The sequence below is a fragment of the Ictalurus punctatus genome, chromosome 12, assembly GCF_001660625.3.
Source record: "Ictalurus punctatus breed USDA103 chromosome 12, Coco_2.0, whole genome shotgun sequence".
NCBI classification, from domain to species: Eukaryota; Metazoa; Chordata; class Actinopteri; order Siluriformes; family Ictaluridae; genus Ictalurus; species Ictalurus punctatus.
The window spans coordinates 28,046,843-28,071,208 of record NC_030427.2 but is presented as its reverse complement, the minus strand read 5'-3'; the positions used below and the strand labels follow the sequence as shown (position 1 = coordinate 28,071,208).

Genomic DNA, 24,366 nt, shown 5'->3' with positions numbered 1-24,366 from the left:
CAGGTTGAGTTTGCGGTTATCGCTGTGCTTTTGTGACAGTAAGTGGTTTTTTGTTTTTCTTTGTACCCCCCCCGCATGAAAATCTACCAAATGACCAAATATATGATTGATCTTTTTTTTGCAGGCTCTGTGCATGTTATATTAAAGACGACTGTGCAGAGATTTTGCTTTCAACCTTTCAGTCGTCCGAGTGTCAGCTGAAAGAGCTGGATATCAGTTACAACTGCCTAACCAAGAAAGGCATGACATTGGTCCTTCAGGGTCTGCAGCGTCCCAGCTGTTATCTTGAAATATTAAGGTGAGGGAAATTTACAATTTGACAAAACGTTGTTAAAAATGTAGTCCCTTTAAGTAATTTGTTAGTTGGAGAAACCACCTTTCTGCTCATATGGTCTTATAGCAGATGTTCAGTCTTTACCCATCTCCCATGCACAATAATTTTAATTTTATACAACACAACATAATGCCAAGGAGGAATTACAGCTAGAAAGCACAAAATGAATCTCTAAATGTCTGAGCATCAGATAATAAGTCCTCACTGTCAGCTTCAGACACTGGAGTGAAAACCAGTCACATTTATTGTGATTTTTTTTGCATATGTACTTATCAATTATGTAGTTTTATATATATATATATATATATATATATATATATATATATATATATATATATATATATATATATATATATATATATATATATATATATATTCTGAGGACTTCTGTCATATCACAGCAATCCAGCAACTCCATTTCCCAGGATGCACCACCAACTACAAACATGGCCGAAGAGGACTACACTTCCCACACACACACTTCTCCAGAATTCTAATCACACACATCTGTTGCCAATCTCATACTCACTCAGTCCACGCTATATAAGAGACTGTTCAAACACTTAGTCTTTGCGAAGTATTACATGTGTCATCTGTATACCAAGCCATTGATCATCGTGTTTTCTGTCCTAGTTTTGATCTTTCAAACTCATACACACTGTATACAGTCAGAATGCAGCGACACACACACACATGGTTGCTCTGTATGTAAATGTGAAGAGCCAAAATATTATTATTAGTTTATTACAGTTGGATTGTATGTTATAACATCAGTAATAACATTAGTAATAACAAACCAGGATTGCAATCCGAAGAGGAATAAAACACTAAAGCAATAAAACACAGACAGTAATTAAACACACCTGTATTGCACGATGACATCAATAAATAAAAACACATTTGTCTGGTAAACATGACATATACAATTAAACATGTTGTTTAAAGCTGCAGTACGGAAGGTTTTTTTTGGTTAAAAATGAACATAAATCCATTATTGAGCAAGTACATAAAAAAAAATCAGTGTTCAAAACTTCATTTGTGAAGTCATTCGCCTTTGCGTGGTTTCATCACGTCCGTAAACAGAAAGAAGAAGAGCCAGGTACTATATCACATGTGAGGGGGCTGAGGATGGTGGAGTGTTTGTAGCTTTTCCTTACAACAGTTGCTTAGAATTGAAACTTGTCGTCTAGACGGCTGCTTTAATCTGGATTGTTCTAAACACAATCATCAGTGACATCTGGGACTTTCAGCTGCTGTCAAAACCAAGGAACCTCGACCTGTGGAGAGAATGCAGCGAAAAAGGGAACGCGACAGAGCCCGTGCTAAAACCAGAATAAATATTTATCCTGTTACGGCCTCAGTGTAAAACAGACACAATAAATGAGCTTGTAAAATATTAAACTAAAACCACGCATGCTTTCATGCTAGGACGACAGCAAGAGCCTCCAGTGTGCTTTGTAGCAGTATGTAAGTGTTCTGCTCGAGGAAAGTCCAGGATAGAAGACATTTTGCATTTTAGTTTCTCATTTACTTCAAGAGAAAAAGAGAGGCAGGAGAAAACTAAATTTCCTGGTGTTACTTGACAATGGAAAAACATCCACTGAGGGGGAATTTAACACTGGATCTGTAACTTGCAACTGAATCATCATAGGTTTTAAATAAGCTGGAATGAAACAAACATTGAAAAGTCTATATAAGTATGACACGACCAGGAATGCAGCCCACTTCATTTATCAAATGAGGCACTTTCTTGTGATTTTGTAAATAAGAAAAACAAAGATAAAGATGATAAGGAATACTCACACAAGATTCCTACAGCACAGAGTGTTGATAAAGCACCAAGCATTAGGAGGAGACCAAGAGCAGATATAAAGGTCTTTCGTGTTTTCAACTCAGTGCGGCCGGAGATATCTGAGAGAGAGGGATTCGATATTTCATAAATCTTTGTCCTATAGAGAGATTCCTAACTCCAGTCCTTCAGACCCACTGCCCTGCACCGTCTCAGGATTTTCCTTCTCCCAACAAACGAGGCTTAAAAATTAGCTGAGCTCACTGCCATCTTCATGTGTTCATATTTAGTAAGTCAGTAAGTAAGTAAATTTTATTTATAAACCACATTTAACACAGCAAAGCTGACCAAAGCGCTGAACAGAGTAAAGAAAAGTAAAATAGAAAACAGAATAAAACCAAAATAAAGACAGACAATAGATTTTTTTCTTCAATGAGATTAAAACGCCTGGGAGAAGAGATGCGCTTTCGGCCTCTTTTTAAAAATGATAACAGAAGGTGCAAGGCCGATGTCCAGTGGCAATTGATTCCATAAACTAGGGGCAGAGACTGAAAAAGCTCTATCCACCTTAGTTTTTAAACAGGATCGAGGGACATACAGAAGAATCCTATCAGAAGATCTTTGAAATCTGCTGCATGAATGTAGTGTAAGAAGATCTTTGAGATAAGAAGGAGCTTGATCATTAAAGAGTTTTAAAGACAAACAACAAAATCTTAAACTGGATCCTAAACTGGAGCGGGAGCCAATGAAGCGAGGCTAAAATTGGGGTGACGTGATCAAATATCTTTGCCTTGGTCAACAGCCTTGCAGCTGCATTCTGAACCATCTGGAGATGAGCAAGAGACGACTGAGGAAGTCCCAAGTACAATGAATTACAATAATCTAAGCACGAAGTGATAAAAGCATGAATAACCTTCTCCAAATCTTGGAAAGACAAAAATGTTTTTAAGCGTAGAAATAATCCGTAATTGATAAAAAAAAAAAATTCTTAGTATTATTCTATATATACTTCTTAATTAATAAATCAACACTGTTAGTCAAAACTGCTAATCAAATCTGACCAATTGAGCTAATTACACTGCATAAAATGACAGCAAGTAAAAACATCTGGAATATAGGAAAATTCAAAGAATATTTCTTTTTATTAGATTGTTTTTAAACGAATATGAGATCATTAAACCCATTTCCGGTTGTTTTTATTTATAGTTAATTTGAAGCGTAAAATTTTCTTATTCATTTAGTAGATAATGTTGCTCATATCATGTGTTTGTTTTTAGAAAGAAGCAAAGACATCGACCAATAGACTAAAACAACTTTAAACTTGGAATTAATAAATATCTCAACAAATAGGCTAAATGCTCTTATAATTGTTATATAATAATCTCATGAAGAGCACCATTAAACTTTTCCTTTATTCAGGATATCACTTGCTAAGATGTCATTTTTTGCCGTGTAGTAAACAAAGTAATGGGTAAACCATTTTTTTAACCAGGAAAACCCCAAAAATGTTGCATTCTCAAATCTTTTGGTCAGAAAGCGTTGGTTAATTTTCTCTAACAGCATCTCTGACAGTAGTGTCGGCTATAAAATCGATTTATATCAATTTATATTAGATTTATATTAATGTGAGTATTAATCATTCTAATACAATATTTTTTCTACAGCAAGTCATTCACAGGGACTTGTATGGTGAACGCTCCACATAATCTAAGGCTAATATTAAATGGATTAAAAACTGTATTGTTTATCAAAGACGAATCCAGAATTGCTGATGTGGTGAAGTTTTCTGCAAGGAAATATTTATGTAGCATTAATGAAATGAGTCTCAGGTGTCAGTGCTGTAACGTTCAGTAGGTTCACTGTTATGGGAAGTCTTCAGGTGCATGACAAGTCTGCATTTTTGTCTTATTTATTTAAAAAAAATCCAGAAAGAAAGAGAGGGATTGACTATTTACAGCTCTTATAATGTAAGTAAAAACAGGCATTATTTTTTTTTTCTCATGGACGTCTCCACAACAATTAAATGTAACTATAAATGGATACAATTATAACTAGTATAAATTTTATTATCAAAACAAGACGTACCTGGGCGTGTTTTGTGCTTTGGACGCGAGTTCTGCGTATTCACATATTCGCCATCCTCTGTTCTTGGTCCTAACGATTGAAAATTGTCGTTTACGATGCTGATCACATGTCATATTTAAAAGATCAAAAATATTTATTTACAATAATAAAAGTTTCAGATGTTTATTGTTAGATAATTACCCTTTTTCCCCATGTCGTAACCTGTGAGTCACAGTACAGTCTTAAACTGGACTGTATATATCAGGAAATGTTGTTGTTACCCCCACTATTTATAATCAGAAAGGAAGTGAGATGTTGATCAAACAAACCGCAGCGCAATAGCAGTGTATATAGAAGTGTATATAGAAGTGTATATAGAACTGCAATTTTTTTTGTACAGTATATGCATGTATTCAGAGTTCCGAGTGAAGCACCCTCAACCTAAAATAAACAAATGTTCGAATCTGTTGCAGACTTTAGTGCTGTGGTGTTTCTGTCAGTTTTAGTTTGAGCTATTATGCAGTGATGCAGTAAGACTTGAAAGTATTGACGACAAACTTTGTAAAACTCTGTATTAAACATTAAAAAACAGAAAAACACTTCAAAAAGTAGCAAATAAGTGTATCATGACTGACAAGCTGTGTAAGTCGTAGTCTACTAATAACGTCACTGAAAATATGAAACGGTGTGGGGAAAGCTAATTCACTGTGCATTTGTTGTGCATCTCTCACTGCAATGACTGCTGCAACAACCTCGACTGACTGAACAAGCATGGCAGGCAAAGAATCCATTTCAAACTGTAGTGTCAGATACCTGGCAGAGGGGAAAACTTTAAACTGACCCTGGATCAGGGTGTTTTGCTGGTGGGAACCTCCATCAGGTGACTGTAACCCTAAACTAAAGAAGCTCTCTTCTGTTTAGAGCTTTTTCTGTCCTTCATAACACAATATTGCTGCATTAGAACTGAAATTCTCACTTAATGCAAATCATCTACAACACACACATTATATTTTCACACACTTTTATTAATTATTAATTTTTCCTTAATGCTATTCAGAGTATTTTAACATGACATCTAGTTAAAATAGACACAGCTCATTCATAAGTATACTGTGTAGAGATGGGTGTAAAATTAAAGGAAAAATCTGCTGCTCTGTTATTACGCTCTGGAGGTTTCCAACTGAGAGAATAACTTTTGAAAGAAAGTTACTGTTCATCCCTTCTGCACAATTTGAGAGACTTCCACAAGACAGCAGGAGAAAAACTACAGACATGATCTCACACCATCTTCTAATGATCTAGAGGTTAAGACAAGCTAAAAATACAATGATATTTTACAACGTGGAAGAAAATGAAACGTAATGTATTCTGTAAAAGACGTGCATGATTCTTCTGATAAAAAAAGCGCACAGCTATCTTGTATTTAGATTTAAAGCTGAATGTGAACATGTTTAATAATCACACTACAGGTAAATTTAATGTTAGCTGTTTTACAATATCAAATGTTCAGACTCATCAAGCTAAAATTATCCTACTTTCTCGAAAACACAGATATTTTCAGGCACAAATGCAAATAAGAAGCATTTCACTTTTCACAGATACACTTTTTTATCTTTTTACAAGACGCATCAAACCATTTATGTATGTTACCACGTGCATCCCCCAGAGCAGCACAGTTCTCTCCAGAAGGGTCCTCTCTTTTCCAGTTGTCAGGCTCACTTTGTTCTCCTGGAGCGCTATACCAGAACCTTCGTACACAACATAAACACTGTAAGCATTGTAGAGCTTTAAAAGGAACCGTAAAATGAGTTTACAGAGTGTGTGAGTGAACACGGTTCTTACATTACATCCGTCTCCTTTAAGGGCTGGTTGTTCACCCACATCCACTTTCCCTCAGTCTCCAAGTCATTCAGGCCAATCCAGTGTGTTTCTCCAATTTGTGAAGATACAAAATCCTAATGTAGAAAATAACAAGACACATAGCTTACACCTGTAACCAGTGTAATAGAAACAATATATATTTAAAAAATCATTGGAAAAGCTGGAGAGAACCACTACACTCACCTGTTCAGTTTGGCTGGTTATAATCACCAGGTGGCCTCCTTTCTCCACACAGTAATCTCGACTCTGCATCCAGTTCAGTTTCTCAGTGGAGAAGTGATAACACTTTAAACCAAGAGATTTCCATCCTTCCTCACAAGGTTTACAGTTCTGATTACCTTTTTTCAAGAACAGTTGGGGAAAAAAAACAATTATGAAATGAAACTTTGGAGAATTGTGCATATATACTGTATACATTGCAAAGCTTTTTACCATGCCAATGAAGCTACTTGAATCTCCAAAAGATCTGACAATTACAGGAAACATCCTGTTTCTCTGAAAACTTTGTGTTATTACTGCCGTACACAGCATTTCCTAGATTTTTTACTTAAAACATACTGTACTTTGCACAATGCATGATTTGATACTTGAGTTGAATAACATTAATAATGTGTTCCATTTATATATCACCTTCCTAACATAACAAGATCACTGTACAATTAAAAAACTATAAAGATTATCATTAGATTATTATAAAGATTATCAAGCCTTACCATTACATGCAGAGAGACGTTCATGAACTTGCTGATACTTCATCTTCAGCATTTCATACAGTTGTTCTGTCTCTATACAAAAGAAAAGAGTTTCTGATCCCAAAGTGTTTTTGATGATGGGAGAAAACGAGAGAAAAAGACCAAACCTACCATTACAGGCAGAGACGAGCTCATGATGCTTCACCTTCAGTTCTTTATACGGTCTTTCTGTCTCTGTACAAAAGAGAAGAGTTTCTGATGCAAAATGACTTTTTAATGATTGGAGTAAACAAGAGAAAAAGACTAGTCTTACCATTGCAGGTAGAGACGAGCTCCTGATGCTTCACCTTCTGCATTTCATACATTCTCTCTTTTTCTAATAAACAAGAAAAGAGAAGAGTTTGTTTTTTCAAGATTTCATTTCCTTTCTGCTTACTTAAAACTAATGTGTTAATGTAAAAAGTTCTATCAAGCTTTTAATGAATCACCTGAAATCAAGTCTGATTTTAACTCATTAACCACAATAAAAAAAAACAGCATAAAGAGTGTACCGAATAAAAAATTAATATAACGGACAACAAATGCAATATTATATTAGATTAACAGTCAACTTGAATGTGATCATTTAATATATCATATATGGTGTTTGCAGTAAAAAACAAAAGCAAACAAAAACATTGGTAATCTAATGTCTACATGGCAACATTTTTCACTGTTGATCTGCTGCTTAAAATGTTTGAACATGTCTGAGTGCTGACCGGCATAGGAGAGGAAAAAAAAGGTGTTGGCAGGGGCATCAGTTTGAAAAGATGTGATGGTTGGGGTCTTGGTCACTGTTATACCTCAGGTGTAGTTTGTTGTGCTTAAACCACATGAAGTCAATTAAAAAAAATTAAAAACCCAAGTAATTTCACAAATGCCAGACACAACTTCGATATGACATTCAAGGCAAATGAAGTATGACATGGTTTAGCTTGCAATGAACAGCAACTGAAATCTGATGAGCTGGTGGTGGCCATGCTGGTTGATTGGTCCAACTGTTATTTCAGATGTAGAGAATAATGTCAATTAAAGCAAACCAAAATCCAACTTCCTTTGTTTAGCCACTGTGTGGTTATCAGCATTTTCAAATACAGCAAATGATTTTCATGAAATCTGGGAGATTAGATGCCTAAAAATTCCCTGTCTACTTTGTCCACCAAGTTTAATAAAAATCTGACATTGTGTTCATATCCATATCCATACAGGTAACACCATAAATTATCTTAGACTGTGACAGCAAAGGTTTGGCCTTAATTCCACAAAAGTTGGGACAAATGGTACAAGTCCTCAGTTTAAACATTTGATATGTTTTCTATGTTCTACTGTGAATAACATATGGGTTCATGAGATTTGCAAATCATTGCATTCCATTTTTGTACTAACATTTTTCACAGCGTCCCAACCTTTTTGGAATTGGGGTTGTAAAATGTTTTTGTTTTTTTGACTCGATAATGTAGAAGTCATAAAATAAAAATCTGTAACAAAATTTGCACTAAACAAAATAGGGTGCCTAAGACTTTTGCACAGTACTGTATATACAATTTCATGCAAGGTGGAGGCAGTTTAGAGATACCCCAGAGTCATGAGGCATACAGTTTTGTTACTTTATCATGGAGATAGAAGGCATGGTGTAAAAAGAATTACTGTATAGTGCCACTTTCATCATGATTGTTTGTTTATTGTTAGGTCATTGACCAGCATTGCTGTGTCAAGAGTTCTATGTGCTGCCATTAACTCCCATGTGAAAGTATTACTCCCATGTAATAATAATAATAATAATAATAAATAATGATAATGATAATAATAATAATAATAATAATAATAATAATAATAATAATAATAATAATAATAATAATAAATACAATCATGTAACCAGAGCTTAATTTGAGCCGGACCCTGCCGGAACAGGATCTGGCACCTCTAAAATATAGCACACCTGCGTTCCGGAACCTTTTTATATGGATAAGATGAAATTTTTCTTGATTATGTGGAGCAGGTAATGTTAGTTTATTGTAAGTAGGCTTACTCTTTGAATCATAGTTTTATTTTTGAAGTGCTTTGGGAAATGTTTTTTGTAGCTAACTGAGGTGATAAGCCGATAGAATGTGTAATCCATAAAGGTTTCCCTTTGTACTGAGAATACTGAAAACTATTAAGGTCATCATGCTATTACGTCGCTGTACCAGTGTGATCCATTATATAGGCCTACTTATCAGCATTGATTATCGTCGGCTATGTGAGATATTGGAAGCACTTTTACATGTCTGTAAGTTCGAGGACCGGGACCTTTCGCGTACCTCCCGACCTACCGGATCACTACCCTCTTATTGTTCTGGGACCTGAAGAGTTACGAATTAAGCACTGCATGTAACTTACTGCCTCTGGCCAGTGGGGTTAGTCCCACATATAGAACTACTGCAAGCTGCTGAAGCAAACAGGAAAACCTCAGAAGTCTCTTACCATTGGCTTTGTCTTCTAGCACCATCAGTGTGGCTGTGGCATTCTTATACTTCTCACTTAGTTTCTCACTGGAAACAACTTTTCTGTGATCTGTTAAACAAGAACACCAGAGCTAAAGTAATACATAGATTAATAAAAGGTGCATATGCATCCTATGTAATTATAGGTTTTTAGTCTAAATGGGTGGTACAGCGAATTCTTCTCACTTAACAATCAAATTAGGCAATTTATTGGGATTTGTTGAAAGGAGAAGAACAAAGATTAAGATGACAAGCAATACTCACACAAGATCCCTATAGCACAGAGTGACGTTAAAGCACCAAGCATTAGGAGAAGACCAAGAACAAGTATAATGATCTTGTAGTCAAATCTGACTGATGAAGCTATATGATAAACACATTTGTTATCCATTCATGAAACATATTTTAGCTAAGTCAAACTGAGATAATCAGTATAATGATCAAGCAAACACATACCGGTGCACTGTTTGGGCTTTGGACGCCATTGCTGCGTATTCTCGTAATCATCCTCTGTTTCTTCGTCTGATAAGTGAAAACCTCTTATTTACAATGCTACCATATTTCAACCATAACAAAGTTAAATATTTACATATATTTAAACATATCAACATATATGATATCTACCTGTTGGAGAATTACGGTTTTCACTGTTATTCCTTTTGGAGAAGTCACAATTTTCATAAGTGTCCATTTCCTTACCTCACTACTACTTTTCATTAGAGTCTTAACCTGTGTTCATAGTAGTAACCCCAAGTGGTGAGAAAAGATTTAGCCAACAGCTAAAAAGTTAAATTAAATAATGCACTTATCAGTGTCTCAGGGTTAAAGTGAACTCACTAAGGTCTTAAAATGATAGAAAGGAACTGTTGCGTGTGCCTGCTGATATTTAAGTTTACAGAAAGGAAGTGGGCTTTTGATCAACTACAGGTAGTGAGGTTTGTGATGTCAGCATTATTAAATACGTGGCCAATGAGCTATCTCCCTACCACAGTATATAAGCTTGTTGTTTATGCCTCATGGAGTGTGTCATGGTCGAAAACCAGCCCCTTCTTTTCATTGCTATTGACTATGGAGGAATGTGTTTTTAGCTGTGTGGCTTAGCTGTTTGATGCTAGTGTTGTCCAGTCATATCATGCAATGTACTTGTTTACTGTGATGTTGGACAATCGATACTGTGTGGGCATGTGCATGTGCGTGTGTGCATGTGCGTGTGTGCACGTGCGTGTGCGTGGGTGCTTGTGTGTGTGTGCATGTGTACTGCTCACTCTCACTGTGGTGTGCCATCAAATCTCCTATCTGTGCAGCATGGCAGTTTAAGTAGCCCAGGTCGGAGTACCAGCTGTTGCAGTTGTAGCTATTAAAGAAGCTATCAAATGATTTCTGTAAGTGCCGTCATGAGTATTATGTCATCGGGTCACTGTAGGTAAATTGTTATTTTTTAAAATAAGAGCTAAATGACCTCCTATGCTTCCCAAATTGAGGTTGTAATATGTTTGTTGTTCTTAGGGTCCTTTTTTTTTTTGCATACGTCTGATGCCCATGTGGGTGGGAAGGTTCCTCCCCTTTTTTTGCTGTATTGGTATTATTTTTGTTCCTTTGCTTTATTTGTGTGGACATAACTTTGTGTTGTTACTGTCACTAATCTCAGTTTTCTTGAGTCTGACTGTGTTGTAACAGTCTTTATCAATCGTGCTGATACCACCATGTAATGGTCTTGGTCAGTCTTTGCAAGCTTACTATCTGTAATCAGGTTGAGTTTGCGGTTATCGATGTGCTTTTGTGACAGTAAGTGGTTTTTTGTTTTTCTTTGTACCCCCCCCGCATGAAAATCTACCAAATGACCAAATATATGATTGATCTTTTTTTTGCAGGCTCTGTGCATGTTATATTAAAGACGACTGTGCAGAGATTTTGCTTTCAACCTTTCAGTCGTCCGAGTGTCAGCTGAAAGAGCTGGATATCAGTTACAACTGCCTAACCAAGGAAGGCATGACATTGGTCCTTCAGGGTCTGCAGCGTCCCAGCTGTTATCTTGAAATATTAAGGTGAGGGAAATTTACAATTTGACAAAACGTTGTTAAAAATGTAGTCCCTTTAAGTAATTTGTTAGTTAAGGAGAAACCACCTTTCTGCTCATATGGTCTTATAGCAGATGTTCAGTCTTTACCCATCTCCCATGCACAATAATTTTAATTTTATACAACACAACATAATGCCAAGGAGGAATTACAGCTAGAAAGCACAAAATGAATCTCTAAATGTCTGAGCATCAGATAATAAGTCCTCACTGTCAGCTTCAGACACTGGAGTGAAAACCAGTCACATTTATTGTGATTTTTTTTGCATATGTACTTATCAATTATGTAGTTTTTTATATATATATATATATATATATATATATATATATATATATATATATATATATATATATATATATATATATTCTGAGGACTTCTGTCATATCACTAGCAATCCAGCAACTCCATTTCCCAGGATGCACCACCAACTACAAACATGGCCGAAGAGGACTACACTTCCCACACACACACTTCTCCAGAATTCTAATCACACACATCTGTTGCCAATCTCATACTCACTCAGTCCACGCTATATAAGAGACTGTTCAAACACTTAGTCTTTGCGAAGTATTACATGTGTCATCTGTATACCAAGCCATTGATCATCGTGTTTTCTGTCCTAGTTTTGATCTTTCAAACTCATACACACTGTATACAGTCAGAATGCAGCGACACACACACACATGGTTGCTCTGTATGTAAATGTGAAGAGCCAAAATATTATTATTAGTTTATTACAGTTGGATTGTATGTTATAACATCAGTAATAACATTAGTAATAACAAACCAGGATTGCAATCCGAAGAGGAATAAAACACTAAAGCAATAAAACACACACAGCAATTAAAAACACCTGTATTGCACGATGACATCAATAAATAAAAACACATTTGTCTGGTAAACATGACATATACAATTAAACATGTTGTTTAAAGCTGCAGTACGGAAGGTTTTTTTGGTTAAAAATGAACATAAATCCATTATTGAGCAAGTACATAAAAAAAAATCGCCTTTGCGTGGTTTCATCACGTCCGTAAACAGAAAGAAGAAGAGCCAGGTACTATATCACATGAGAGGGGGCTGAGGATGGTGGAGTGTTTGTAGCTTTTCCTTACAACAGTTGCTTAGAATTGAAACTTGTCGTCTAGACGGCTGCTTTAATCTGGATTGTTCTAAACACAATCATCAGTGACATCTGGGACTTTCAGCTGCTGTCAAAACCAAGGAACCTCGAACTGCGGAGAGAATGCAGTGAAAAAGGGAACGCGATAGAGCCCATGCTAAAACCAGAATAAATATTTATCCTGTTACGGCCTCAGTGTAAAACAGACACAATAAATGAGCCTGTAAAATATTAAACTAAAACCACGCAGTATGAAAAGCAACAACAGAATTTACTTAAAGAAAAACCATCACATGGCTTATAGGGAGGACAGGCAGGATCCACTCATCTCTGATCACCTGCGAGCTGACTGTGAAGAGAGATGGAGAGATGGAAAAAGAGATTACATTAGAACAAGAACTACTATTAGAATATACGAGTATGTTATATTTTTTTTTGTTTGTTTGTTTGTTTGTTATAACCTGTAATAATTGTGGGAGGGCGAAATGCACTACAGCACTAATATCATTGTGAGGCTGTGACCAGACAGTGTCAATGCATTGGGGAAAATAAAGACCATTCATCCATCCATCTTTTACCACTTACTCCTTTTCAGGGTCACAGGAACCTGGAGCCTATCCCAGGGAGCATCGGGCACAAGGCGGGGTACACCCTGGACAGGGTGCTAATCCATCGCAGGGCACAATCACATACACACTCACACACCCATTCATACACTATGGACACTTTAAACACGCCAATCAGCCTACCATGCATGTCTTTGGACTAGGGGAGGAAACCAGAGTACCCGGAGGAAACCCCCACAGCACGGGGAGAACATGCAAAGTCCGCACACACATGGCCCTGGCGGGACTCGAATCCTGGACCCTGGAGGTGTGAGGCGAACGTGCTAACCACTAAGCGAAAATGCGCACTGAAAATAGAGACCATAAATAAATAAATAGATAGATAGATAGATAGATAGATAGATAGATAGAGTCACTTGTTACATTTTCCTAATAAGCAGCCATGTTTTTTAAAACAAGCCCAAAAACAACCAAAACCCACAACTCATGATTTTTTTCAAGCAACATCAGAAAAAAAGAAGCCCAAAGTCACGTAATATATGCAGACCAGGCAATTCTGATAACTATAACTCAAACCATCAGATTCATCCACAAAGAAGTGCAGCGCCGAAGCACAACCCATGAAAAAAAAAAAAGATATAAAAATAATAAAATTGCAAGTCACTTGCAGAGTTATGTTTCAAACAGAGATGGCGATAGAGAGTCAAAAGTACTGTAGCTGTAAATTAAACAGAATTCAGCAGAACGTTAAAAAGAAAATCGCCTCAGCGCTTTGACTCGTGTCTGAGGCCGAGTTCACGCTAGCATGCGACAGGTTCCTGGTGTCTTTTCTTCTTGTGGGCAGGTCATGACTGTTATAAATCTCATTCGTGGACGTCCCATGACACTAATGTTATCGCTTTGAAATAAAATGTTTTTTGTTTTTCAGTTTTAGCACCGAACACTTTATCCTCCTGAAACCCCGCCCATTGACTTGTGTCCCCTGTAATGGACATTTTGTTTTCATGCATGCCCTTTGACTGTTTTGAGCTACTCTAGCTATTTCTGCTGTATTATACAGAGGACATCTTGGACTTTCTAGTGATGTGTCATGTTATAGGCTGGGATGCCAAGAACAACTTATTACACTGCATCCGAAATGGCTGGCATAGGAACAAGCACATTTTATGGAAAGAAGAAAAGATAACTAAAATATTGTATTTTTTATTGTTTTTTTTTACTATGATTATCACATATATTCTTGTTTATTAAAGTGTCAGGAATAATATATTTAGTTCTGAAAGCAGTTAAATTGTTTGTTTAAAAATTAGCCTTTTTATTAATGTCAATTATAATATATATTATACACACACCTCTATAACCAGTGTCATTCCACGGATTAAATTAAACTCGTCCCTTTCTCACAGAATTGTATTCAACTTAAACCTTTCATAGAATGTAAAGTAACCCGAAGCGTTTGATTTTAAAACCATTAAAACACAGTCCAGGTTAAACAATAATTAATGCATTGCGTGTTTTTGCTCCTTGAGAAATGACAGAAAAACAGCCTATGAACATCTACCCACCTTTCCCCTCATAAAAACATAATTCCCACCTTCTGACTCGGAATAAACTTCATTTCTGACATTCCAGCTGGGGAAAATCATAATTCTCATCTTCTGGGAGAAAAAAATAAAATTTTTTGGAAAAGACTGGAAAAGAAAAGAAAAGAAAAGAAAAGAAAAGCAAAGAAAGGAAAAAAAAAGTCATTTCTACCCCTGAATATGGAAAAATGCAATTCCTACATTCCAACTGGGAAAAATCTTACTTATTATCTTTAGACTGGGAGAAAATACAATTCCCACTTTGTGTGTGAAAAACCATAATACCCTATATTCCAACTGGGAGAAAAAAAAAGTTATTACCATCTTCAGACTGGAACAAAAACACAATGCCCAATAACAGACGTCACAATTTTCAATTTCTGACTGGCAAAGTGTTTTCACTTTTTATTGTAGAGCTGCAACAACTAATCGATAATAATCCATAATGAAAATTTTGTAAATGTGAGAAATGACATTTGTAGGAAGCTCCCACTTTTTGTTTATGTTTACAATAATTGCTAACATTTACAAAATGAGCCTACAATAAATAATAAGTCAATTTAATGAAAGTAAATGTCCATGTTTAATAAAAATCTTAAGGAAATGAATAAAAAAATCGAGGTTGTTCAGTTTTATGTGTTCTCATATTTATAGCTGTATTTTGTTGTAATGTGACAAGTAATCATCTCAATGTTTACTGAGTTTTATGTGATTCTTATATGATTCTTTGCTTCCCCCCCCCCCCCCCCCCCCCCCCGTACTGTGGGTTTTAGTGAAGTTTATTGAAAACAAACATCGTCAACAACAAACACCACAATTCTTCCTCAGCATTCAGTAACTCCACGCGAGACGCCATCCCAGCAAACAGGGGACGTCCCCCGGACGTGGCGAACATCCACTTAGGTTCGCATTTGGTCTGGTTTATAATGTTCACTGGCAGACAAAGCCATGGATTTAACCTTAAGGATTGTGGTTACTCCTTAAAAACATCCCTTAGATTAACTTTGATAATGGATTGTATGCATAAAGGATGTTTATTTTTTTATTTATTTATTTTGCAGATTGACTATGGTTTTAGTGCAAATAAACCATGGTAATTGGGGGGGGGGTCTATTTGTGGTTGCTATGGTTTTACTAATAAAAAAAAAACGCTACCATGAAACAAATAATTTTCTTAATATTGGTTTAGAAACTATTCAATATTTTGTAAAACATGGCCTTTATATTGATCCATTACTGATTACATTACAAAGATCCAACAAACTTTAAAATTGTATACCAATTTTCAAATATTTTGGACTTATGGCGCAGAGTGGAAATGGTGTAGACTTTGGGCGTGACCTGTAACGCCACCTATAGGTCCATGTGGACCATTTGTGGTGTGGGAGTTGCTCGTGGCCTGTAGTATCAATGTGCCAAATTTAAAAGCTTTTTACCATTCAGATTGTGAGTTATTTGGCACTTTAAGAGATAAGGAGAATACCTTACCTCACAGCATAAGGATAAACACAGCTCTTTCAAAAGTTATTCTCTTGGGTGGAATACTCCCAGAGCATAATGGAGCAACAGGGACTTCCTATAATTTGTCACCCATCTCTATGTACTTATGAATAACGTGTGTGCATTTTATATTAGCAAAAACTGGATGTAATGTTATGTTGCTTTAAATACCATAAAAGAAAACTTAAGAATTAATTAAATGTTGTTTGTTGTAGACATTGATTTGCATTATGCCCGTATTTCACTTCCAATGCAGCAATACTGGGTTATAAACCACAACAGAAATAGTTCTAGCAAAACCAGGAACTGTTTTAGTTTTCCCTTGATGAAAGAACTTAACTGTCAAAACATATACTTTGCCTAATAAAAAATTATATTTTGGACATTGACTTCATTTCTTATAAATATGATGTCCTTTATTAGGGTATACAATTATACAATATTTTGTTCAAAATTTTTCTTGGAATAGTTTTCTTGGAATAGGCTCCAGATCCACTGTGACCCTGATCAGGATAAAGCACTTACTAGATATGAATGATGAATGATACACAGTGCTGAGGGAGTGAAATGAATTGTAGAACCCCAGTCCACATCTCCGTCACATCTGACAATTGACCACACCCTCCACTGTCACGTGAATGCTGCATTGAAATATAAAAATCCCACTTCCTTAAATATCAGCAGGCACACGCAACAGTTCCTTTCTATCATTTTAAGACCTTAGTGAGTTCAGTTTAACTCTGAGACATTTTCTCACCACTTGGGCTTACTACTATGAACACAGGTTAAGACTCTAATGAAAAGTAGTAGTGAGGTAAGGAAATGGACACTTATGAAAATTGTGACTTCTCCAAAAGGAATAACAGTGAAAACTGTAATTCTCCAACAGGTAGATATCATATATGTTGATATGTTTAAATATATGTAAATATTTAAATTTGTTATGGTTGAAATTTGATATATGGTAGCATTGTAAATAAGAGGTTTTCACTTATCAGACGAAGAAACAGAGGATGATTACGAGAATACGCAGCAATGGCGTCCAAAGCCAGGACAATGCACCGGTATGTGTTTGCTTGATCATTATACTGATTATCTCAGTTTGACTTAGCTAAAATATGTTTCATGAATGGATAACAAATGTGTTTATCATTTACCTTCATCAGTCAGATTTGACTACAAGATCATTATACTTGTTCTTGGTCTTCTCCTAATGCTGGGTGCTTTAACGTCACTCTGTGCTATAGGGATCTTGTGTGAGTATTGCTTGTCATCTTAATCTTTGTTCTTCTCCTTTCAACAAATCCCAATAAATTGCCTAATTTGATTGTTAAGTGAGAAGAATTCGCTGTACCACCCATTTAGACTAAAAACCTATAATTACATAGGATGCCTATGCACCTTTTATTAATCTATGTATTACTTTAGCTCTGGTGTTCTTGTTTAACAGATCACAGAAAAGTTGTTTCCAGTGAGAAACTAAGTGAGAAGTATAAGAATGCCACAGCCACACTGATGGTGCTAGAAGACAAAGCCAATGGTAAGAGGTTTCTGAGGTTTTCCTGTTTGCTTCAGCAGCTTGCAGTAGTTCTATATGTGGGACTAACACCACTGGCCAGAGGCAGTAAGTTACATGCAGTGCTTAATTCGTAACTCTTCAGGTCCCAGAACAATAAGAGGGTAGTGATCCGGTAGGTCGGGAGGGACACGAAAGGTCCCGGTCCTCGAACTTACAGACATGTAAAAGTGCTTCCAGTATCTCAATTCACGTAGCAACGATATTTAATGCTGATAGGTAGTCCTATGTAATGGATCACACTGGTAGAGTGACATAATAGCATGATGACCTTAATAGTTTTCAGTATTCTCAGTACAAAGGGAAACATTTATGGATTGCACATTCTATTATTCTATCACCTCAGTTAGCTACAAAAAACATTTCCCAAAGCACTTCGAAAACAGAAAAAAACAATTTACAACCCAAATTCCAAAAAAGTTGGGGTGCTGTGTAAAATGTAAACAAAACAGAATGCAATGATTTGCAAATCTAATAAACCCATGTTATTCACAATAGAACATAGAAAACATATCAAATGTTTAAACTGAGGAAATGTACAATTTTAAGGGAAAAATAAGGTAATTTTGAATTTGATGGCCACAAACCGTCTCAAAAAATTGATACGGAGGCAACAGAAGGCTGGAAAAGTGTTTAGTGTTTACTATTACTAAAAAGAATGAGCTCGAGGAAGATTTTGCAACTAATTAGGTTAATTGGCAACAGGTCAGTAACATGATTGGGTATAAAAAGAGTATCTTAGAGAGGTGGAGTCTCTCAGAAGGAAAGACGGGATGGAATCTGGATGGAAGAATATGTTGCTCTTAAACCTGTATATACCTTTCAGCATTGATGTCGCCTTTCCAAATGTTCAAGCTGCCCATTCTATAGGCACTAATGCACCTCCTTACCATCAGAGATGCAGGCTTTTGAACTGAGCGCTGATAAAAAAGCTGGATAGTCCCTCTCCTCTTTAGTCCTCTTTAGTTTAGAGGATGCAGCGTCCATGGTTTCCAAAAAGAATTTCACATTTCGATTCTTCTGACCACAGAACAGTTTTCCAGTTTGCCTCAGTCCATTTTAATGAGCTTTGGCCCAGAGAAGACGGCAGCGTTTCTGGATCATGTTCACATATGGCTTCTTCTTTGCATGATAGAGTTTTAACCAGCATTTGTGGATGGCACGGTGAACTGTGTTCACAATGAGTTCCTGGAGGTGTTTCTGAGCCCATGCAGTGATTTCCATTACAGAATCATGCCTGTTTTTAATGAGATATTTTTGATGATATATTCAGTCTTTTGTAGATGCAGTTTTTCACAGATTAGTGAACCTCTGCCCATCTTTACTTCTGAAAGACTCTGCCTCTCTAAGATACTCTTTTCGTACCCAATCACGTTACTGACCTGTTGAAAATTAACCTCCAGCTGTTTCTTTTTAGTAACAATCACTTTTCCAGCCTTCTGTTGCCCCGTCCCAACTTTTTTGAGACGTGTCGCGACCATCAAATTCAAAATTACCTATTTTTTTCTGAAAAGTGTCCCAAGTTTTTTGGAATTGGGGTTGAAAGTTTCAAAACATTAGATTTCCAGCACAAAATTAAATGTTACAGAAAAACTTTTGTATGTCAGTAAAGGAGGCAGCGTATTATGTAAGAGACCACTTTCAGACAAAAAAACATTATGAAGGCTGCTGTCTTTTGCTGCAAAAATAAGAAGCGAGTGCAACAGTTGAAGTCTCCAGAAGAACCGTGGCTGGTTCTACAACAAGCTCGGTAAAACTTACAACTCATTTCTTTAAAAAAAAATGGCACAAACTGTACCTAAGACTAGTTTTTTTTTTTTTTTAAAGCAAAGGGTCGTCACACCAAATATTGAGTTTGTTTAATTTATTACTGTTTACTGCTCTTTATAATATTTATATTAATGTAGAAACATTTAATTTTATTATTTTTGAAGGTATCATTGCTCTACAACATTTCCTTGCATGTGTCTATGACTTTTGCACAGTCTAATATAATTTATGGTGTCACCTGTATGGACATGAACACGATCTCAGATTTTTATGAAACTCAGTGGACAAAGTAGACAGGGCATTCTTAGTCATCTAATCTCCCAGATTTCATGAAAATCATTTGCTGTATTTGAAAATGCTGATAACCACACAGTGGCTAAACAAAGGAAGTTGGATTTTGGTTTGCTTTAATTGACATTATTCTCTACATCTAAAACAACAGTTGGACCAATCAACCAGCATGGCCACCACCAGCTCATCAGATTTCAGTTGCTGTTCATGGCAAGCTAAACCATATGTCATACTCCATTTGCCTTGAATGTCATATCAAAGTTGTGTCTGGCATTTGGGAAATTACTTGTTTTGTTTTTGTTTTTTTAAATTGACTTCATGTGGTTTGAGCACAACAAACTACACCAGAGGCCTAACAGTGGCCAAGACCCCAACCATCACATCTTTTCAAACTGATGCCCCTGCCAACACCTTTTTTTTCTCTCCTATGCCGGTCAGCACTCAGACATGTTCAAACATTTTAAGCAGCAGATCAACAGTGAAAAATGTTGCCATGTAGACATTAGATTACCGATTTGTAAAAAGATCATGTTTTTGTTTTTTACTGTAAACACCATATATGATATATTAAATGATCACATTCAAGTTGACTGTTAATCTAATATAATATTGCATTTGTTGTCTGTTATATTAATTTTTTATTCGGTACACTCTTTATGCTGTTTTTTTTTTATTGTGGTTAATGAGTTAAAATCAGACTTGATTTCAGGTGATTCATTAAAAGCTTAATAGAACCTTTCAACATTAACACATTAGATTTAAGTAAGCAGAAAGGAAATGAAATCTTGAAAAAATAAACTCTTTTGATTTTGAAAAAATCAGAAACTCTTTTCTTTTGTATAGAGACAGAACAACTGTATGAAATGCTGAAGATGAAGTATCAGGAAGTTCATGAACGTCTCTCTGCATGTAATGGTAAGCCCCCCCCCCCCAGTACTCTCATCACCGGAAACCCCTCACACAAGACATCTTATTGTGGCCTTAGCAGTGGTTATGGTGGGGAGAGTGGCTTTATAATGTATGATAGGTGTAGCTATACTTGTATTTTTTAATACTATAAAAACAGGCTTAGATAGATAGATAGATAGATAGATAGATAGATAGATAGATAGATAGATAGATAGATAGAATTAGGATTAAGTGAATGAATCAATTGAATGTTTATAGTTTTTTAATTGTACAGTGATCTTGTTATGTTAGGAAGGTGATATATAAATGGAACACATTATTATTGTTATTCAACTCAAGTATCAAATCATGCATTGTGTAAAGTGCAGTATGTTTTAAATAAAAAAATCCAGGAAATGCTGTGTACGGCAGTAACATACTTTTCAGAGAAACAGGATGTTTCCTGTAATTGTCAGATCTTTTGGAGATTCAAGTAACTTCATTGGCATGGTAAAAAGATTTGCAATGTGTACAGTATATATGCACAATTCTCCAAAGTTTCATTTCATTTATTTATTTTCAACTGAAAAAGCTAATCAAAGCTGTAAACTTTGTGAGGAAGGATGGAAGTCACTTGGTTTAAAGTGTTATCACTTCTCCACTGAGAAACTGAACTGGACACAGAGTCGAGATTACTGTGTGGAGAAAGGAGGTCACCTGGTGATTATAACCAGCCAAACTGAACAGGTGAGTGTAGATAAAAGTTGTTGGCTCTATTTCACTTGTGTTGGTTACAGGTGTAAGCTATGTGTCCTGTTATTTTCTACATTAGAATTTTGCATCTTCACAAATTGGAGAAACACACTGGATTGGCCTGAATGACTTGGAGACTGAGGGAAAGTGGATGTGGGTGAACAACCAGCCCTTAAAGGAGACGGATGTAAAGTAAGACCCATGTTCTAAACTCATTTTACTGTTCCTTTTAAAGCTCTACAATGCTTACAGTGTTTATGTTGTGTACGAAGGTTCTGGTATAGCGCTCCAGAGGGACCAAATGAGCCTGATAACTGGAAAATGGAGGACCCTTCTGGAGAGAACTGTGCTGCTCTGGGGGATGCAAATGGTAACATACATAAATGGTTTGATGCGTCTTGTAAAAAGATAAAAAAGTGTATCTGTGAAAAGTGAAATGCTTCTTATTTGCATTTGTGCCTGAAAATATTTGTGTTTTTGAGAAAGTAGGATAATTTTAGCTTGATGAGTCTGAACATTTGATATTGTAAAACAGCTAACATTAAATTTACCTGTAGTGTGATTATTAAACATGTTCACATTCAGCTTTAAATTTAAATTCAAGGTAGTTGTGCACTTTTTTTGAAAAAAGAACCATCCGCATCTTTTACAGAATCCATTATGTTTCATTTTCTTCCACGTTGTAAAATATCATTGTATTTTTAGCTTGTCTTAACCTCTAGATCATTAGAAGATGGTGTGAGATCATGTCTGTAGTTTTTCTCCTGCTGTCTTGTGGAAGTCTCTCAAATTGTGCAGAAGGGATGAACAGTAACTTTCTTTCAAAAGTTATTCTCTCAGTTGGAAACCTCCAGAGCGTAATAACAGAGCAGCAGATTTTTCCTTTAATTTTACACCCATCTCTACACAGTATACTTATGAATGAGGTGTGTCTATTTTAATTAGATGTAATGTTAAAATACTCTGAATAGCATTAAGGAAAAAATAATAATTAATAAAAGTGTGTGAAAATATAATGTGTGTGTCTGTGTGTTATAGATGATTTGTATTAAGTGAGAATTTCAGTTCTAATGCAGCAATATTGTGTTATGAAGGACAGAAAAAGCTCTAAACAGAAGAGAGCTTCTTTAGTTTAGGATCACAGTCACCTGATGGAGGTTCCCACCAGCAAAACACCCTGATCCAGGGTCAGTTTAAAGTTTTCCCCTCTGCCAGGTATCTGACACTACAGTTTGAAATGGATTCTTTGCCTGCCATGCTTGTTCAGTCAGTCGAGGTTGTTGCAGCAGTCATTGCAGTGAGAGATGCACAACAAATGCACAGTGTATTAGCTTTCCCCACCCCGTTTCATATTTTCAGTGAAGTTATTAGTAGACTACGACTTACACGGCTTGTCAGTTATGATACACTTATTTGCTACTTAAAAAAAAAAATAAAAATATTTGGTTTTTAACTACTTAACTGTGGGACATACATTTCTACTCCTGCCATTTCTCACTGCAACTAAAGAAAGGAAGCTGGATATTGCACATACATAAGTGACAACAGTAGCGGAAGCTACACACCAACAAGTGTTAAACAGTATATGATATGAGTGACTTGTGCTTGCTGGTGTGAATGCAGGGTACGACTCTAGTTAGAAGCACTAGTGCGTTTAGAAAATGAAAAATTAAATTAAATTATAAATGGCATTTCTGACCTCAAAATACATAGTAGTTAAAAATGTCCTTCTCCAACAGGCAGACATCTGTAATGTTTATACATTTAAATATATTTGAATATATTTTTGATGGAGTAAATTTGATATAGTTTACATGAACAAGCACTGAAAATGACAAGGGGTTTTCACTGCTCATAACCAGAAACAGAGGATGATATTTACGTGAATACGCAGGACACAAAATCCACAGATACGTCTTTGCTTGATCATTCTACTGATTGTCTCCAGATGTCCTGTATAAATATTGGAGTACATAACAGAAGGACAGGGTTTTTTCTTTTCTTTTCTTTTCTAATCACAGCTTTAAGATCTTAGTAAGTGCAGACATTTTAGAGAGGAAAATTAGTGTAATATGTCCCATAATAAGAGTTTTATAAAACAAACATAAGGATTATTATTTCAATGGCAGATTTCTTTTATTCTATATCTAAATACTTGAAATGAGCAAAATGACAAAGTCACAGCAACATTCTACGTACCACCTGGAAGAGTTTGAGAGGAATGGAAGAATTATTATACATTTTATATACAAGAATTTTATTATACAGGAATTATACATACATTATTATAAATGTAGTTTTTATGTACGTCTGCATTTAACCCTGTGTATTCTTGCTCAACAGATCACAGTAAAGTGGTCTCATATGAAATATTAAGTGAGCAGTATGCTAATGTTACAGCAACACTGATGAGGGCCACAAGACCAAGGGTAAGTGGTTTCACGGGCTTCCCGTTTCCTTTAGCACCTTGCAGTGGCTGTATATTTGTACAACTCAATGTTTGACATGTATGACGTCACCCTTCTTACTGGTGCCTCATAATTTACACTCCACAATGCCATGTGCTTGTATTTCATGCCCTGTCTGGAGGGAGCATGTGAGTGGTGGGAGCTGTCATACTGTAGGCTCATAGATCCCTGGGAATTCCTTGCCGCTTATGGGAAGACTGTGTACAGGTCCATTGGGACCGAAGAGGGCATTGATAAGTTTATTGTGAATTATACAATTGTTCAAAAGTTTTCCAGGAATAGTCTCCAGGTCCACCGTGACCCTGACCAGGATAAAGCACTTAATAAAGATGAATGATAAATGATACACAGCACTGACAGAGTGAAATGACTTGTAGAACCCCAGTCCACATCTCCGTCACAGCTTGACCACACCCTCCACTGTCACGTGAATGCTGCATTGAAATGTATGTAGCAAGTGACTCACTGGTAATGACTACGTCACCCTG

The 24,366-nt window shown here is 36.1% G+C and overlaps 2 protein-coding genes across 4 annotated transcripts; one reads left to right on the top strand and one right to left on the bottom strand.

Moving 5' to 3' along the window:
* Positions 1 to 5,191: 5,191 nt before the first annotated feature.
* On the bottom strand, positions 5,192 to 9,738 carry LOC108262220 (C-type lectin domain family 6 member A). 2 transcript variants are annotated; one of them, XM_053684217.1, is made up of 8 exons: positions 9,547 to 9,738; positions 9,263 to 9,352; positions 7,074 to 7,136; positions 6,932 to 6,994; positions 6,782 to 6,853; positions 6,252 to 6,406; positions 6,030 to 6,142; positions 5,192 to 5,935 (listed from the first exon to the last, which is right to left on the bottom strand). In XM_053684217.1, the coding sequence occupies exons 1-8, from the start codon at positions 9,671 to 9,673 to the stop codon at positions 5,773 to 5,775; spliced, it is 846 nt and encodes a 281-aa protein (XP_053540192.1). In that variant the 5' UTR covers positions 9,674 to 9,738; the 3' UTR covers positions 5,192 to 5,772. The 2 variants fall into 2 exon arrangements, with proteins under 2 accessions (XP_053540192.1, XP_053540193.1); XM_053684218.1 differs by lacking the exons at positions 6,932 to 6,994; positions 7,074 to 7,136.
* Positions 9,739 to 16,802: 7,064 nt separating this feature from the next.
* LOC108273363 (C-type lectin domain family 6 member A) lies at positions 16,803 to 22,443 on the top strand. Of its 2 annotated transcripts, none has more exons than XM_053684229.1 (8): positions 16,803 to 17,021; positions 17,131 to 17,196; positions 17,299 to 17,388; positions 17,583 to 17,672; positions 20,613 to 20,684; positions 21,280 to 21,404; positions 21,490 to 21,602; positions 21,683 to 22,443. In XM_053684229.1, exons 1-8 carry the CDS (start codon positions 16,955 to 16,957, stop codon positions 21,843 to 21,845), a joined length of 786 nt encoding a protein of 261 aa, XP_053540204.1. In that variant the 5' UTR covers positions 16,803 to 16,954; the 3' UTR covers positions 21,846 to 22,443. The 2 variants fall into 2 exon arrangements, with proteins under 2 accessions (XP_053540204.1, XP_017338029.1); XM_017482540.3 differs by having other exon boundaries at positions 21,250 to 21,404.
* The last annotated feature ends 1,923 nt before the right edge of the window (positions 22,444 to 24,366 follow it).